The 18,616-nt window shown below is 32.1% G+C and overlaps 1 protein-coding gene across 1 annotated transcript; it reads left to right on the plus strand.

Annotated features, from left to right (window-relative positions):
- The first annotated feature begins 1,253 nt into the window (after positions 1-1,253).
- On the plus strand, positions 1,254-16,989 carry LOC105334019 (uncharacterized). Its single transcript, XM_011437291.4, has 14 exons — positions 1,254-1,412; positions 5,165-5,257; positions 6,364-6,469; positions 7,766-7,939; positions 8,345-8,453; positions 9,303-9,393; positions 10,046-10,151; positions 10,317-10,490; positions 10,975-11,080; positions 11,926-12,092; positions 13,112-13,351; positions 13,527-13,671; positions 15,668-15,793; positions 16,583-16,989. Exons 2-14 carry the CDS (start codon positions 5,172-5,174, stop codon positions 16,771-16,773), a joined length of 1,821 nt encoding a protein of 606 aa, XP_011435593.2. The 5' UTR covers positions 1,254-1,412; positions 5,165-5,171; the 3' UTR covers positions 16,774-16,989.
- Positions 16,990-18,616: the final 1,627 nt, after the last annotated feature.

The following is an 18,616-nucleotide window of genomic DNA, read 5'->3' on the forward strand; positions in this document are numbered from 1 at the left end:
ACTTAAATTTCAACATTACATAGCTTATTGTTGTTATAACACAAAATTTCACCATGCGCCATTACCTTATTTTTGCAGGATTAGATTTTAAATAATTTTATAAAAGAACCGATTGTAGTTAATTTTTCTACTTCAATTTATTTGAAACTATTGCTATATTATATCTAACAAATTTAGTAATAATATGATGTCAAGTAAAATACATGTAGCCATGACAAAAGTCTTCGTATTTATTGATTGGCCCTTGAGAACTTCCTTTTCTCATAATTTTCAATAAAATGAAAGTTTTTTTCTGAACCAAAATTTTTTTATGATTACTCTCGGATACATTGGTCAATGATTCTTTGGTTTATGTTTGATAAAAATTAAGTGTTGAATTGTGCTTTTGTAATTACTAATGTTTGAGAATCTCAAACCATCTAGGATACAAGAAAATTTCTTAGTCCAAGAATTGGAATTGATTGTGCCTTGTGCCAAAGAATTAGAAGTTATCAAGGGATTCCAATATTTAATGCTCGAGAATGAGATTTTAGACTAAATTGGTTTACATGATCTGCAAAATTATGTCTAAACTTTAGCCTTAGACTTTTTGAATGTCATAACATCAAAAAATGTTCAATAATTCAATTTGCTAACCAGTATGCATGCTTTGGCGATAATTAATCCTGCAGGTACACGAAAGGTTTTTGATCTTCACAAACCTGCAATACCCTTCAGTACTTTCAGTACTCTGATTTCTCTTTTATTGATAGAAACTTCCTTTAATTGATTTCTCTCTTTTTTTCTTTTGCATGGAATTATCATTTCTAAATTTCCTATTTCCTGCATAAAATCTCTGACTAGATATAAAAGTTTTTGACATCTTTTTTTTTTGTTTAATTTATTTATATATTTTTTAAATTAGCCCTTTACCTTTTAATTTCAACTTTGTTTTATTTGGATAGCCCATTCAACTCATAAATTTAAATTTAGTCATATTCTATAAAATAGTTAGTTTTATCGCATTTCTACGCTACATATGTTCCATACTGTGCGCAAATCACTGCTCCCATTTACCTCGGGTTCGGTTTTCTTGCTTTACTTTTCTTTTCTTTTTTTTTTTTCTTTTTTTTTATAAAAATTATATAAATTGAATACTCATGTCAATTCATGTTTATAAAATTATCTGTATTTAATCTATTTATTTTGAATAGTAAATATCAACAAAATTACAATAAAAATTATCCTCATTTAACAAAATAAAATAAATGAACAATATGGTTAATTAGACGTACCGGATTGCGCAACTCGAACCGGACAACCGTAAATCCGTGGAGAAAATAGTAAATAAACAAAACATTTCCTCAAAATAAGGACTTTGTCGTAGTATCGGGGTATAAGAACATGGATTAGGGATACACTGCAATATTTAGGTAACCCACCATAATTTTTCAAAAGAGTTTTTGACACTTGCATGTAATTCAAACTGAAACTGCATATGAAATATATATATCCGGATGCTGATCCAAAAACAATGATAAATGTTATATTATGATGATACGATGTAAATACATTAGAATGTAAAAAAAAGAATTGAGGGAATCAGAAATATGTCAGTATAAAGTTAAACTTTTTTCTACCATTTTTGCACTTTATCAAAAAACGGGTTACTGTCGTATCGCCCCAAAGCCAAAGCGCCCCATGCACGAGCGCCCCAAATTTTTTTTGGAGCGCCCCAATTACGTTTCACGAGCGCCCCAAATGTATTCACGAGCGCCCAAAAGTAAAATTATCATTATACCTTACGTCTTGGAAAATTTGCACGAGCGCCCCAAATTGGATTTTCCAATATTGTACTAAAATCGGGATCGTTTTCACGAGCGCCCCAAAATGATTATCCTGATTATGTCTTTCTGCATAGAATCGTGTTGGATTATTTTTTTTACGAACGTGCCCTGAAGTTGCCTACGATTTGTAAGAAAACTATCTTATGATTAGGAAATCATTTCCACGAGCGCCCCAAAATAACTTTTAACTTTGCTCTCAAATCAGCATTCTATGTTGCTATAAAGTTAATATTTGACTACATGTGTAATAAATATTTGAAACCTGATTTTGCTTTAAAATGTATGTTGGAGAATCTCACTTTTACGTTAAATAAGCATCATTTACACGAACGCCCCCCAAATGAGATTATTCTATTTTGAACTAAAATCAACGTTGGTGTGTGAGTCCCCAAGTTTGGATTAATTTCACGAGCGCCCCAAAATGGTTTTGTTTATTTGTCCTTATTAATCTTCTATGGAATCTCATTAAACTTACACATTATTATTCCGAGCGCCCCAAAATACATACCTCAATTTTTTTTTATTTCGAGTGCACCTATTCTGTTGAATTGTACAAAGTATTCTTATTTTTGAAGGAAATTTTTAGTAATGTCAGATATAATCCAACACAATTGTTCTACTCTCAAGTTTTCCGCGCAAACCTCTAAATATGTTTTTTTAAGCTTACATTTACAGTCAATCATTATTTATAAGAAGAAAAAAAAGCGTAATATGTGTATTATATACGTTATAATTGTATTTGCAGTGATATATAGGGCCAATGGGACGGGTGTGTCATTATTTATTTTGTATTACATATACCGCACGTGGTAAAACATTAGCTTCCGAAGACAACTGACGATGATGTAATAGAAGGGGATATTCGGAAACATTAAAAGGTGTCAAGGGAGGGGCTATCCTGTCACGGTATCAGGAGAAAACATACCCAGACACGCGGGAGACGTTGGCTTCGTCGCGTACCCCTTTGATTAGATGTGTGTACACCATGTACTAGTAATCACTGTGTGTATTGTATGTATACATTGATTGTGTTCGGTATTTTGTAGAAACTATCAATAATGAACTAAAACACACCAAAAGGAAACGTGATATTTATAAAGGAAGCAATAAACAGACCTGTTTACAAATATTGGCATATTTATTCTTTAAATTAATTATTATTAAACAAGAAAATCTAATTACATGGAAAATATGATCTAAGTTTGTTCTTAAGATTCGAATTTCGTAATAAATATCCAGTTAAAAGGTATGCATAGTTGTAGGTTCTTCAAACTGTCCTTATTTGTAAATTCTTTAATTTGGCGTAAACACCAAGAAACATTTATATAAAGATTCTGTATATATGAACATTTGTTAACTTAAAATATTACGACCCCCCCCCCCCCCCCCCCCCCCCATTTCTGAATATTTTATCTTTAGTCGATAGAATATGAACGATTAAATGCATATATATTAATAATTTGCATACCTCTTTCCGAGATTCTTAAAAAAAAATTAACTAAAGAAACCTCACCGAACAGGGGAATATGTTTAGGTAAACTCAGGTATATTAAAGATCCGAACATTATTGATTCTGTTGTTAAATTGGTTGCAAAAGCTTCCTAAAATTACATATTAGTACAACCGTGCTAAATAAAATTAAATTAAAATAAATTAAAAAAAATATATAAATTAAATAAATAAATTAATGTTTTGTTAAAGAGACAGTACAGCTGAAAACACAGGTGTGAATAACTTCAGATTTACATATTGTATAGTTAGGAAATAAGAAATAATGTTTATTGTAATAGTTGAAATACATGAAAATCTCTTTCACATACTTAATTAACGTAATTATGAACTTCCGGAAATTCAAGGGTCGTACAAACCGGAATAATCTTATATCGTTTATTTGTACCACGTGGACTTTGATTGACAGTAATTGACACGTGCTGAAAACTACAAGATCTTCGTCCCACTACGGTCATCATGGAAAACGAGGTTAAAGCGATTCTCTAAATGAAACACATCCTTACTTACTTGATAATCTATATAAATTAGATTTATTGCATGGAGAACTTTGTAATTTTCTGAAAGTTTATACATTCATGAGTAGTACAAAAATACCGAACACGATCGGAAAATTTTTTCAAGTCGGTTTTTCGATAAGATGCGCCGTACTGTCTCTTTAAGTAGAGAGAGAAAATAAATGAGAATATTCACTTACCTTTTTCTTGCAATCGTACGAATGTCAACGAAGGAGTAACACCCAACACCCTGGATTGACAATATGTGACGTAATGGGGGGGGGGGGGGGGGGGGGGCTTTGGAAGGTCAATTGGGTAGATAATTGTCATATTGTTTGATTGATGAATATCAATTTCAGTGCTCATGCTTTGATCTTTTGTATTAAAAACAGTTTACGGAAATATTTGTCATCGCTTTATATCAGCATTTTTATTTTTGTATAGCAAAACTTATTCTTGGACGCTCCGAAATTAAAATTTAAAAAAAACCATTAATAGCTTATGACTCGAAAACTACATTTTGAAATATAATAATAGACAGCGAAACTTAAACAAAAAAAAAACACCAAAAAAAACAAGCAAGAATAGCAATTTGTGTAGCACTTGGAAAAAAAGTCATTTTACATTCATAATATTTCAGGACGAAACTTATTTTGGGGCGCTCGTAAAAAAAAACAACGACATGATTTACCATTCGGAGCATTTGGAAATTTTGCTCATAACATTCCAATTATTACTTTGGGGCGCTCGTACGTGAAAAAATTTAATCATGAAAAAAAAAAAAACACATTTGGGGCGCTCGTGACATACACGTGAAAAAACTTAATCGTGAAAAAAGCAACATTTGGGGCGCTCGTGACATACACTTGGGGCGCTCGTGAATTGTACTCGGGGTGCACCAAGCAAAATTTGGGGCGCTCGTGCATGGGGCGCTTTGGCTTTGGGGCAAAGTGACCAGCACCCCAAAAAACAGCTTTTCAAGCAGTTTTACTCTACCGCTCTCTCAAAAATAGACAGTGATAGAGCAGTGCTGTAATGCAAGCGTGAAACAAACAAGATATGTTCATCAAAGTGTTATCTTTCTAAGACTTTATTATTTCAAAACAAAAAACAAAAAAACATTTTGCTTGTTCAAAGCATGGCTCTATCAGAGACATTATAAATAACATTGTTATTAATGTCTCTGGCTCTATATTTCCAATGTGAATTAACAAAGATGTGAAAAATTTCAATTTTCACTTAGTTTGATTGGATATTGTAAAATTAGCATCCCTTCTGATATGCCAGTGATTGCAAATAAATTTATATGATTGCTTCAATTTTCAATTACAGATACAAAATGGCATATAGCAATGCTTGCACAAATAACATTGAGCAATGGGCCAGTGTTGTGTATTCTTTTTCATCGGAATACGATTCAGAGGGGTAAGTTAATATAAATTATCATTTCCAGGAATGTTATGAAAGACATTTTTAATGTCAGTTTTGAGCTTTTCTTCATATTTCTATTGGTATATAATTACATGTATATAAATATACAGCTACAGTCTCTGAAACATTCTACTTTCCAATGCAAATGTTGAGGGTATGCTGAGGAAATTTAGTGAGTGCTTATGAACGGTGAACAGTAAGCGAACACAGAGCACAAACATGAGCACAAAGTGAACAGTGAACAATATGTGAACTCAAGATGATCAATTTATTCGGAGTGCCTTGGGAGTTATCCTTACATTGTGTTTCATCGGTAATCAGGAAAAAATAACAAATAAACTATACATGTATGTATTGTTATCAGCCTAACTACAATATTATTTGACTGAACGAAAAGGTGAACGCTGAACGAACAGTGAGCACAAGGTGAAAGCATCGTGAGCGCTTTGTGAATGGTGAGTGCGAACGGAGCGGAGTGGAGAGCGCAAGTGAATGCACAGTGAGCGTACTGTGAAAGCAGGGTGAACGCACGGAAAAATAGGAAAGTAGAACATTTCTGGGACTGTGTGTAAGAAACTAATGGAATGATATAGAAATAAGATGAAATTTTTATTATATGAATGTTTTCAAATCATATATGCATGTCATGAATTGCTATTTATGAAACAGGATTATGAAGACTTGGCAGACTGTTAATCACTATTGTATTAAATGTTTTATTCAGCTTACTTTCTGACTTTGCTAAAATCTAAAAAATGTCCACTATCAACACAGCCAATTTTGGCAGAAGTAAGTTCTTGGGCTATTTAAACAGGTTATTTTGGTGTGACTTCTGCATTGTGCATCAACATTATTTTCTGAGATACTTGAGGAATAAAAAGTGCATGCATATAATTTAAAACATGCACAGCTAATTTGATAGCTGGAAGCATCTTCGCTATAGCCAAGTGTCCAATTTGTTTTTCTCATGAGAAAAACGAATCGGACACTTGGCTAGCGAAGATGAGCTGGAAGATACTAAATTACAATACTGAATGATTACGTGCGTACTGTACTAGCATTGTAAACATGATTCAATCAGTTTTTTAACTTTGTTAAAGATGGGCTGCCAACCAAGTCATTGGACCCCCACAAGTCTATCCTCAGTATGGAGACATAGAGGGCGCATGGGCCAGTGAAGATACCAATTCAGTAGAATATATAGAGGTAAACATTACTCAGGATGGTATTTACCAATATAATAGGATTTATTACTTGTGATAGTTTAATCAATAAAAAAGGTGCCTTCAGAATCCATGCAGACAAAATATGGTTATCAATGTGGGCATTGTAGATTTCTTTTTCTGTTCTGTGTTTTGATGTGGGTTATGATATTTCTGCAATGGCTAAAACAACACATTTAAAAAATAAATTCATAATTAACACATTCATAGCTAGAAGATGAAAAACCAAATAGATGGATATGACCCAAAGTAATTAGGTAAACAAGTCCCAAGAATTCACAACAAGCAAATTTAGCAGTAAAATGAATGTACATATCTATTAATGCTCTATAGTCGGTGTGTATCGGTTCTCAGGACATATCTGACCACATGCACAAATCCTTTTTTAAGAGCATATATATTTCCCAGTTAGCTCGATTATGCTTATACTTGACTTAAACAGAGCTTTTGAGTAAGGGTGTATAGTGACCTTGAACCAATTTTAAAGGTCAAATATGAAGGTCATAGCAGGATTATATAAAAAATCCTTGTCTGGAGCATACTTGTATCTTCTCTCCCTTTGCTCCAATCTAGCTAATACTTCACCCACATAGTGCCTTTGATCAATTGGTATGCAGTGACCTTGAGTGATGTTTGTAGATCAAGTGTCAAGGTCATATCAGATCACACAAAAATTCTCCTTTAAGAGCATATATTTACTCTCCACTTAGCCCCTTTTGGCTAATACCATACTAAAACAGGGCTTTTAGGTTAATGGCATGGAATGACCTTCAATATGAAGGTCATAGCAGATCTCTTTATAAACAGTTTTAGACCATAAATTTTTCCCCATTTGCTTAGTCTTGCTCAGATTGAACAAAAATTCATGTATGTTAGGGGGAATGAAATTGAATTAAAAGTTCTTTGCCAGCTGAAAAATTTCCAAGGTATAAGTCAAAGTCAAAGCAAAATTCTCTGAAATTCTTTTCATCCTAATGTCCATTATTTAAGCGGGGCCCTTTGAGATGGTCACTATCTTTATGTTGTCTAGTTATGTAGTTTATTTTTAAAACAGCATGACCACGTATGATAATTTAAACCACTTTATTTGTATATATAAAATATATTCTTGACTTTCCTTCCCCTTTAAGTTCAAATATGAGTTTGAGTTCTTCCCCTTTGCAAAAAAGATAAAATAGTTTGAAGCATTACAGTTTAAAAATGGCCTGGATACATACACATTAATAGTTTTTTTTACCAAGTGCATGTAATTGAGGTTGTGTAAATTTTATACTTACAGATTGGATTTGAGCAGCAGGTCATTCCGTCTGTGATTAAACTGTATGAGACATACCATGCTGGGGGCATCAGCAAAATAATGGCTAAAAATCCTGCGGGTCATTGGGTGACCTTGTATACCGCACCCAAGCTGGAGATCATCAATTCTAGTCGAGTTTTCTCACCAAATTTGACGGTAAAAATGACCATACATGATACAGATTCCAAATGGTCCATGAAATCATGCTTTTGAGATCATTTGGATTTTCAACTGTAGGGAAATTGACTGAAAATTTTTATTTTTACAAAATTTTTTGCCACTAGATTGACAGTTTTATTTGGTGCACCAAATAAAAAATGATGCTACACTGTACATAGAAATTTGCTGTTACAGTATCTGTATTTCTTATGGTTGCATGCATTGTTACTGGTTGGTTATATTTTGATAAATATACTTATTGGGATCATTATTGAATTATGTTACTAAAGAGGGAAAAGTACCAATTACATGTATAAAGTTAAGAGTTTGTTAAAAAGTAGAATGGAAATGTAGCAATACCTAGTATATGTCTAAAGAAAAAAGCTTTCTTATGAATTCCAGGGGAATACTTTTGAAACTAACCAACTATGGATAGAAATAGACAGCTCTCTTGCAAAAAGCTGGGTGGAGATAGATGCAGTACAACTCATAGGATCTCTGCCGGGCCATTGTTAGTACTAACTTGTTTACATTAATTTGTGAAGTTACTGTAAACGTATTATATTTGGCGTGTATGATGTTTTGCGGAAATTAGTTTTTGAACAAGTTGGCGTGGATTTGAATTAGCGTATTTCTGAATGTAACTATTTTTATACGTATATGTATGGCATTTAGCAATGCACTTGATTTAGCGGAAGCCACATTCTACCAAAAGCGCTAAATAGGATACGCAGCCAAATGTAGTATGTTCACAGTAATAGGGAGATTTTGTTTACTGGTACTCATTGCAGATAGTACTCCCAAGCTCGTGGCGATATTTATTTTCCTCATAATAAAAATGATATACAGCTTATCTAATTATACACCCTTGTGTATTATTATAATTTAAGGGGTATTGTTATTATAATTGTATTTCAAGAAAACTACAGAAAACCAAGTGTCCATGGTAGGTACCTCAAAAGTACAGAATAGCGTATGCAAATATTTATATATAGTGTGTATAATGATTGACAGAAAATGATTTTAATTAGATTACTGTAAATTCCTAATAAAACGCGGCGAATTGATATATGCGTAAAATTGCGAGAGGCTCATCTCACCGATTTTAAAATCTCACTATTATTTTTCTGACAGATGTAAACTTAAGGAGCTATGATAAAAATCTGGTGTTTGCGATTTCATATGCTTGTGATTTGATGCAAAACAGTTGAATCGCAGAATTAAGGACTCACAAAAACAAGCTTAAGGCATCTACAGAAGTAGATTTTGAACAGTTGTGAGAATGATAGGGTATTTTCTTTTCCAATGCTTTGTACATATGTTTTATAGACTTTATTACGTATATTTGCTTACGTTGTAGATGATAGTCGGAGAAGAACCGCTGAAGTTGAAAACATCACTCAGTGGGTGGCGGAAGTGACTGACTTCTCCTCACAATACAACTCTAGTGGGTAAGAGTACCTCATGTAGGTAGATCTCAAAAGAACCAGAAAACCATATACTGTCAACCTTTCATTATTTGCATTATAGCGTGCATAAAAGGAAATAAGCTAGGTATGTTTGAATCTCATAGTTGAAAATATGTTTGAATCTCATTGTTGAAAATATCTCACTCCATGAACCAGTCCTTTAATTTCTCAGTATTAATTTGTGTTGGGTCATGAAAATAAGTCATTACCGGCCAGCCTACCACAGGTTAATTTGGGAAATAAAGTTGTTGATAAAAAAAGGTTGGTTCACAGAGAATCTTTGGCATGTATTAAATAATTAGGGTTTTCATTTGAAGTACAGTAAGGATGTGCTGCATGTCTTGGGCAAGGTGAAGCTTAGAGCTGTCTAAATAGTGACATATTTTTGGGGTCTTGGAGTTTGAAAATATGCCATGCTCATAATATATGGCTTTTCATTTTCAAAGGGATTCCCCATTATACCTCTTATTTCATAAAGCTTAGAATTGCCCAATTTGGTCACTTGATGGTTATATCAGATAGGAGAATAATATTTGAACAGTTTTCACATATCTACTATGTATCCGAGGATGGTTTTTAGGTTTACCGCTCAATATGGTTTGTATCTGACATAAAGAAATTCATTTTATTACAGGTGGTCAGCAAATAGTGTTATTGGTGTACCAAAGGTATACCCTCGATATGGCGACATCCAGGGAGCTTGGGCAAGTGCTGACAAAAATGCAGACCAGTTTATACAGGTATGAAGGAAAGTGTCATTTATCATCCTATTATAAGCATTATACACTGTATTATCATTTTTGGGGGAGTTGATTTTAAATTAACTCCTTTTTGCATTAAAAAAAATTTACAAATATAATTCTCAAAATACACTGCAGTTAAATTTTTTGGCATTAATATTTCAGGTGAAATTTCAGAAGAAGGTATTCTTGCGTGAGATCAATATTTATGAGACATACCATGCTGGCGGGGTCAAGAATATCTCGGCAAAAGACATGCAGGGAAACTGGGTCATGGTCTATAAAACACATCGCCTTCAGAATATTGAAAAAAGCAGAATTTTCTCACCATCATTCAACGTAAATTTTATAAATATATATATTTTTCTCTTCACTTTTAATGGTATACACAATGGAACATAATTTCCTTTAAAAACAATTTTTTAAATGTGTTGAATTGATGAACTTTAAAGTACATATGTAGCCATGCAAGACTGCATGGTGTTCACTAATAGTTAGGGGAGACACGTACATGTACTATACATGTTTGTAAATAGGATATGTAATCCAGGAACAAAATAAAAAGAAGTCACACTGAAATCTGATAACATTCTATTATGAATGACAAATGGAGCCATGCCATCGTAATTAGATTACCTGTATTTAGTATATGTAAATGAATTTTGCACTGTCAATTTTGGCCTTTTCATACAATAGCTAGATAAGTTAATCAAAATGATTAACAAATCATCAATTTGATTTACCCATAATGATATGGATTTATTTAATGTAAAGTTAAAATTTATGATTTATCTAACTTTTGATGTTGTGGATATATTTGCAGCCTCCACATTTTCCAGTGGATGAGTTGAGACTTGATATTGACTGCACAGCATGTGGAACTTGGGTGGAGATTGATGCAGTAAACATTGTGGGAACGCTAAGGCCAGGTAATATTTATATAGCTGCACGAAATTACACAAACTTACCAGCGGCAATAAAGATCATCCGGAACACATTGGACCTTTCACAGTATTATTACATACGTAAAGGCCAAAGGTGTTCCAGATGGAGTAAAATAAAACCACTGTGAATTTTCATTGGTAATGCATGTAACCTCTTTAAAGAAGGTTAAGGTGGTATGGGACACCTGTCGATATAAATGTGGATAAAAGTACATTATAATCAAAATGCTTTCACTAGTTTAGAGTTTTCAAATTTTACACATATGCATATTTGACCCAAAAATATGATTTTAGAAATTTCTGGTAAGGTTAAAAATTTTAAAAGCCCGAAGTGGGATTCAAACTCATGACGTACAGATTGGTGGTGAACGCTCTAACCCATTGTGTTACGCTGTTAGATAACAGTTTCATGAAAGAAAAGATTTATAAATTTATACTTGATTTTATTGTTTATTTTGTTAGGAAGTACATCACAATATATGGAGATGTCCTATACCACCTTAAGGTTTTTTGTGATGAGCAAAGATGTGCTCAGATTTTTAACTAAGAGACAACTGCATTAAATTTTCATATTTATATTTGCTTTTGACTATTAATTTGTAAAATGGAGAACCAAAAATGGTTGACCAATTTAATGCATTTGAAAAGAGTCTCTTGAAATCAAATTAATATTATGAAAATGTTAAATAACATAAAATGATTTATTTTTCATATATTGGAAGAGATAAAACATAAAATAATAATATAACTTGAAGACCCAATGTATTCTTCAGGAAAAGACAGCAGACTGTTTTTATAAAAAGACATAATTTCTATTAATCATATTTTAGGTTTTACACCTCTTTCCGCCAGTTTTTCACAGTTGGTCAACAACAAGATGTTTAGCGATGTAGAAATTGTGATAGACGGCCTCACATTCTATGCACATAAAGCCATATTGGCGAAAAGGTCCTTGTTTTTCAAGTCAATTTTTGTGGATGGACAAGTGCCTACTTTGGTAAAGACTTTTCCTACTCATTATCAACATTTCTGCTTATCATATATGAATGAAAAAGAATGCGGAAATTTTTCTTTCCCTTGCTATTGATTTTTTTTGTTAATAATTTATGTCAAATAAGTCAACTATAGCAAAGTTTCAATCCTTTAGCAGTGGAGTCTACTGAAGTATAAATTGTCTTATTGACGAGTAGCTGTTTGGGGAACATATCGTCTAAATCCCTTTTATTGCTAAGAGAAAAATAATACCAATAATAATGCACAATATTTATGATAGCTTTAAAGGGACTTGGACACGATTTGACTTAAAATTTTCAAATTTTATTTTCCCATTTTCAATGTTTATACTGATAAATATAGAAGTTTACAATGCTATGTCAAAATTTGAAAGTCAAATATCAAGTTATAAGCAAGATACAGAGATAATAATTCTTTGTTTTGTAAACAAAGCTCGAAAATGTCATTTTTTACGAATGTGTTGTATTGGTGTAAGTTTCAATCAAGTGTATCTTTCTTTTGTTGAAAATAGTATTTATGAAGATATTAAATTAGTTTAAATTGTTTTTTGCATGTCATTTGTCTACAAAATGGTAATTCTCTACATTACATTTTTGTAAACAACTATAAAGACTCAATCTTTGTTTACATAACAACCAATTCTTACCTCTGTATCTCGCTAGTAACTTGACTTTAACATTCTATATTTTGGTCAATTATTTAGAATGCACCAGTTAACCATTTTATACATAAAAAATAAAAATAAAATTTTTGAACTCAAATCGTGTCCAAGTCCCTTTAAGTCTGCAGAAAATTGTCTACCGTAATCATCAAAACAGTGAAATTTAAATCATCATTTAATATTTGTGCATGTATTTCATGTCTACAGCATTTGTTTAATGCTCTGTGCAGTAAAGACAACAGAGATGGGTCTATGCCCATAGAAAATTTCTCATTGAGAACATAGTGTATTTAAAATCAACATAATTTATTCAACGTCTACGATATTAATTCTTTATGCAGGCAAGACAACAGAGAAATCCACCAAGCTCTCAGCGTGTTATGCCCTCATGCCCACCCTCAGAGGAAGAGGCCCCGCCTACCTATGACAGTTTGTTTGGAGAACCACCTATGCCCTCAAAAATACACAATTTACCCACTAAAGAACAACTTTATGGGGACCAAATAAACAGTGGTCAAGTAAACAAAGTAACCCCCACACAGCCTGAGTCCAAAACAGAAATACCCATGTTATCAGCCAGTGTAAGTTTTTTGCAAAGATCTTTTATGATTTTTTTTTTTTTTTCAGAATTTAGACAAGGTGTATAGTGTTGAAGTAATCAAAAACTGGTATATGTACAGGTATATTGTGTTTTTGTTGATATGAATATCATTTTGTTCTCTCCTTGTAAATTTACAAAAAATTTGCTTTATTTAGGGACCACTTGTTCTACATAATGTGACGCCTGATGTGTTTTGGATTGTTCTGTATTTTATCTACACTGATGAATTTCCTGAATCGATTAATATTTTCAATGTACCTGCTGAAATTGATACCAACTGTCTTATCAGAGCTTGTAGAGGTTTGAAGATTTACTTTACTTTGTTTTGTAATTACAATAATAGTCTGTAAATTGAGCTACATGTACCTCAGATAACTGCTAAACTAATATGTTTGTTAAATGTAATACGGAAAAATTTGTCTCATACCATACCGGTATGAGACAAATTTTTCTGTATTACATATATTAACAGATTTAGATCTCAGATAACTGTTAGTTAACTGTTTCTTAACTTATATACGATATAATTATACCCCCGCTCCGAAGGAGAGGGGGTATACTGTTTTACCCTTGTGTGTCTGTCTGTCTGTTTTTTACACAGTGTTGGTTAAGGCATGCCATATCGTGGGATATATTTTTGTACCAATCGGACGTCAACTTCCTGTTAAATGACGACTTTGCTTATTTTTTAACCAAAATTTTCTAACAAATTTTCTTCAAAGATTTCTCAGCAACTATTCATCGCAGATGCTTGAAATTTTTACACAATATTTGTATAGGCATGCCATATCGTGGGATATAATTTTGTACCAATCGGACGTCAACTTCCTGTTAAATGACGACTTTGCTTATTTTTTAACCAAAATTTTCTAACAAATTTTCTTCAAAGATTTCTCAGCAACTATTCATCGCAGATGCTTGAAATTTTTACACAATATTTGTATAGGCATGCCATATCGTGGGATATAATTTTGTACCAATCGGACGTCAACTTCCTGTTAAATGACGACATTGCTTATTTTTTAACCAAAATTTTCAAACAAATTTTTGTCAAAGATTTCTCAGCAACTATTTATCGCAGATGCTTGAAATTTTTACACAATATTTGTATAGGCATGCCATATCGTGGGATATAATTTTGTACCAATCGGACGTCAACTTCCTGTTAAATGACGACTTTGCTTATTTTTTAACCAAAATTTTCAAACAAATTTTCTTCAAAGATTTCTCAGCAACTATTCATCGCAGATGCTTGAAATTTTTACACAATATTTGTATAGGCATGCCATATCGTGGGATATAATTTTGTACCAATCGGACGTCAACTTCCTGTTAAATGACGACTTTGCTTATTTTTTAACCAAAATTTTCAAACAAATTTTCGTCAAAGATTTCTCAGCAACTATTTATCGCAGATGCTTGAAATTTTTACACAATATTTGTATAGGCATGCCATATCGTGGGATATAATTTTGTACTATTCGGACGTCAACTAACTGTTAAATGACGACTTTGTTTATTTTTAGCCCAAATTTTCAAACAAATTTTTGTCAAAGAATTCTCAGCAACTGTTTATCGCAGATGCTTGAAATTTAAACACAGTATTTGTATAGGCATGCTATATCGTGGGATGTATTTTTGTACTAATCGGACGTCAACTTCCTGTTTAATGAGTACTTTGTTTATTTTTAGCCAAAATTTTCAAACAAATTTCCGTCAACGATTTCTCGGCAACTATTTATCGCAGATGCTTGGAATTTTAACACAGTATTTGTATAGGCATGCCATATTGTGGGATATATTTTTGTACTAATCGGACGTCAACTTCCTGTTAAATGAGTACTTTGTTTATTTTAGCCCAAATTTTCAAACAAATTTTCCTCAAAGATTTCTCAGCAGCTATTTATCGCAGATGCTTGAAATTTTAACACACTATTTGTTTAGGCATACCATATTGTTGGATTTATTTCTGTACCAATCGGATGCCATCTTTCTGTTAAATGTCGACTTTGCTTATTTTGCATATTCACATCAGAGCGGGGGTATCACTAGTGAGCATTGGCTCACAGATATCTTGTTTGTCTCATGTAACAGATTCAGATCTCAGTTAACTGCTAATTAACCGTTCGTTAACTGTAAGACAGTATAATGAGTCACATGTACCAGATTTATATGAGAAGTGGAGCTTATCTGAGAGACAGACAGACACTGACAAACAGAATGATCATAATACATGTAAAACCATGAAATGAAAAAATAGAACCTAGCTGTCTCTCATTTGAAACTCATCTTTCAGCTGCTGTAGAGTTTGATTTGCCTGGCCTCGATGGCCTGAGCATGAGAAGGTTAACCACCCATACCCCAATGACTGCAGATAATGCTATTGAAGTGTACGCCGAAGCTACCAGAGAACCAGTTCTAGGTAAGAAGAAATGCATTGTGGGAGTTGAAATTCAGTCAATTTCAAAATGCAGAAACTTATATTATGTTTATGAAATGATATACTGTAAACCACAGTTTATTTCGAGCAAGTTTGTTTTTGGAAATACATGTATATCGTACCTGTAATAAAATGGTTTACAGCAACTAAATTCCACAATGAAATATTCTTTTTGTTTACCTTTTATAAAAATTTGATTAACATTGAAGGTTTGGTTTGCCACAAGAAATTTGCAATTAATGATAATATCATGAATCTTATGGAATTTTTAAAGTTTAAAATTGGTTTAAAAAATTTTGCATAGACAGAGGTACTGATGTCACTCAATCTCTGAATGAACCCATTATTTGATTTTTTTCCCCATCAAATCATAATGAAAATTTTGATGTATTGATTCTTAAATTACTAAATTTACTTGCCAAACTTTTGTATACCCAGAAATGTATATGTTGAGAGTTACAGATGAAATTATAATGTCATAGAAAAAATTTAATATTTGGTTGTTTCCAATTTACAATTGTTCCTCCAATAAAGAAAAAAGATAAACCCAAAACTGGCCTCTGGTAAAATACTGGTTAATCAAAATCATGGGCCAAATGCTCGTATTCTTTTATGTTAACATTGAACAAGTATACACTCAGTATTGTACCGGGTAATTTTCGTCCCTTGCTACTTTTGTCCAGTCAATTTTACAGATGATATTGCCCTATCCTATTAAATTGACTGTACATTATTAGTATTTTGATTGTTATTTATCTTTATTTTTTGTAGAATTTGTCTCCAAACTAGCATTGCAGATAATGGTACAGCACAGTACCACAATTAAAAAACACGCCAAATTCAATAGACTGCCACCAAATATACAGAAAATTATTTTAAGTGAATCAGAGAGTACAACTTCAGTGGAAAAGAAGAAGTCATCAATCAAACGAAATAGTTCAGATGTATGCTCTCTGCAGTAGAGATCTTAGATGTACAAATATATGATATCCGCACATTTTAAAAATTATTTTGACTAATTTTCATGCAGCACTGTTTTCATATTTTCATATCTTTCTATGTCAGTCTGTTAATTCAGAATTATTTTGAAATCTTTTATATCACAACTTTTATTACTCTAACCAATCATATCATGTGTTCTTTTTATGTTATATATGTTCAGGTTTTTTTTTGGTCATTTGATTTTTTTTTTTGGGGGGGGGGGGGGAGGAGGGGATTATTTTTGCTTGTTGCAAATAAAAGTAAATGTTTGCATCGGTTTGTTTTGGTTTTTTTTTTGCAATTTTTATTCAAGATATTTTATGACACACACACACAAATGTATTTTCAAGCTTTTACTTTTTTTTTTTAATTTAGAAATATAGTGAAAAAGTAGATCATCGTGAAAAAGAAATATGGGGACCCTTTTGTAAACCTTAATTAATTCTTGGACTCGCACCTGTATAAGTACTACATGTAGTTTAATCTAATTTTACATCTTAACTCAAGGGATATTTCCATTAGACTGATGTAGACATAATTTGTATCATTATATCAAACAAATGCTGCTGTGAAGAAAATTAATGAGTTATAGAGATATTAATATTGGTACTTGTATATAATAACATGTTATAGGATTCACCATAGTAGATCACTAGATGTCAATTAAGGAGTATGAATTAAATAAAGTACATGTAGGAGCTATTGCAGAAAAAAAATATATATTTATTTATTTTAAATCATGTTTCATAACAATGAAACTAACTATTGTTTTATCTTAATATTTTGTGGGGGTGATTTTATCTTTAATACAAGTTATAATATGATGTTCAATTTCTTTGCTCCAGTTTATAACAGTGTGTTTATTTTTCTGACAGATTTTGGGGGAAATCATACCATGGCCTAATTATATCAGTATTGGATATTTTATTTCAGAAATCTGATGAAAAATGAAAAATTTTAAAAAATTTATATTTTGTGGTTTTGTTTTTTTTTAAACCATCTGTTATTCTTGCAGTGTGTAACTACTAGGTAACTAGAGAAGATGTCCCAGTTAAGTTTTTAGGTTTTATTGTTATATATTTTTTTGAAAAAAACTTTTTAAATTTTAGATGACTGTGATATACATGTATATACAATTGTTTTTGCGTATGTATCACCAATTCGCTGAATCATGCATTAATTGATATGGCAAACATGTTTTGGTAATTCAAAGTCTTTTGTTATTGTATAATTTAGGCTTGATATGTAGTAATTTTCGCAGATGAAAACATGTACAAAACAAACAAAATTATTTTGGAAATATACATGCATATCCAATTTATCGACAAAGACAATAAAGTGTTATTTGTGCATATTATGTATTTTAATCCAATGCATGTGTTCAAAAACATTTTTCTTATGTGGATAATTTTTTTTTATGCTTACTGACAGGGGACACCTTGAAAACTTTTTCTCATTCTCACAGAGGCGGATCCAGCAATTTTGAAAAGGGGGGTTCCAATTGATGAAAATCAAAACGTGCAAAATACATTATTTGTCAATAAACAAGGCCTTTTGAACGTTTTCCGTGCGTAAATTTAATGAACATTTATCTCATCAATATCTATTTCACATTTATTTTAATATCATAGTGCGCTGCATTATTGAGCGATTTGGTTTAGGTAAGGAAGATTTGCATAATTTCCAGCCTTTAAAAAAAAACCAAGTCTCCAGCAATGAGAACGTGCGTCTATGCTATGCTTAATAGAAAGAAACACTAAGAAACCAAAAATAATTCAGACTTATTACGACAAGCTATTATAAAAATGAATTTTTGGTGAAAAA

The sequence above is a fragment of the Magallana gigas genome, chromosome 7, assembly GCF_963853765.1.
Source record: "Magallana gigas chromosome 7, xbMagGiga1.1, whole genome shotgun sequence".
NCBI classification, from domain to species: Eukaryota; Metazoa; Mollusca; class Bivalvia; order Ostreida; family Ostreidae; genus Magallana; species Magallana gigas.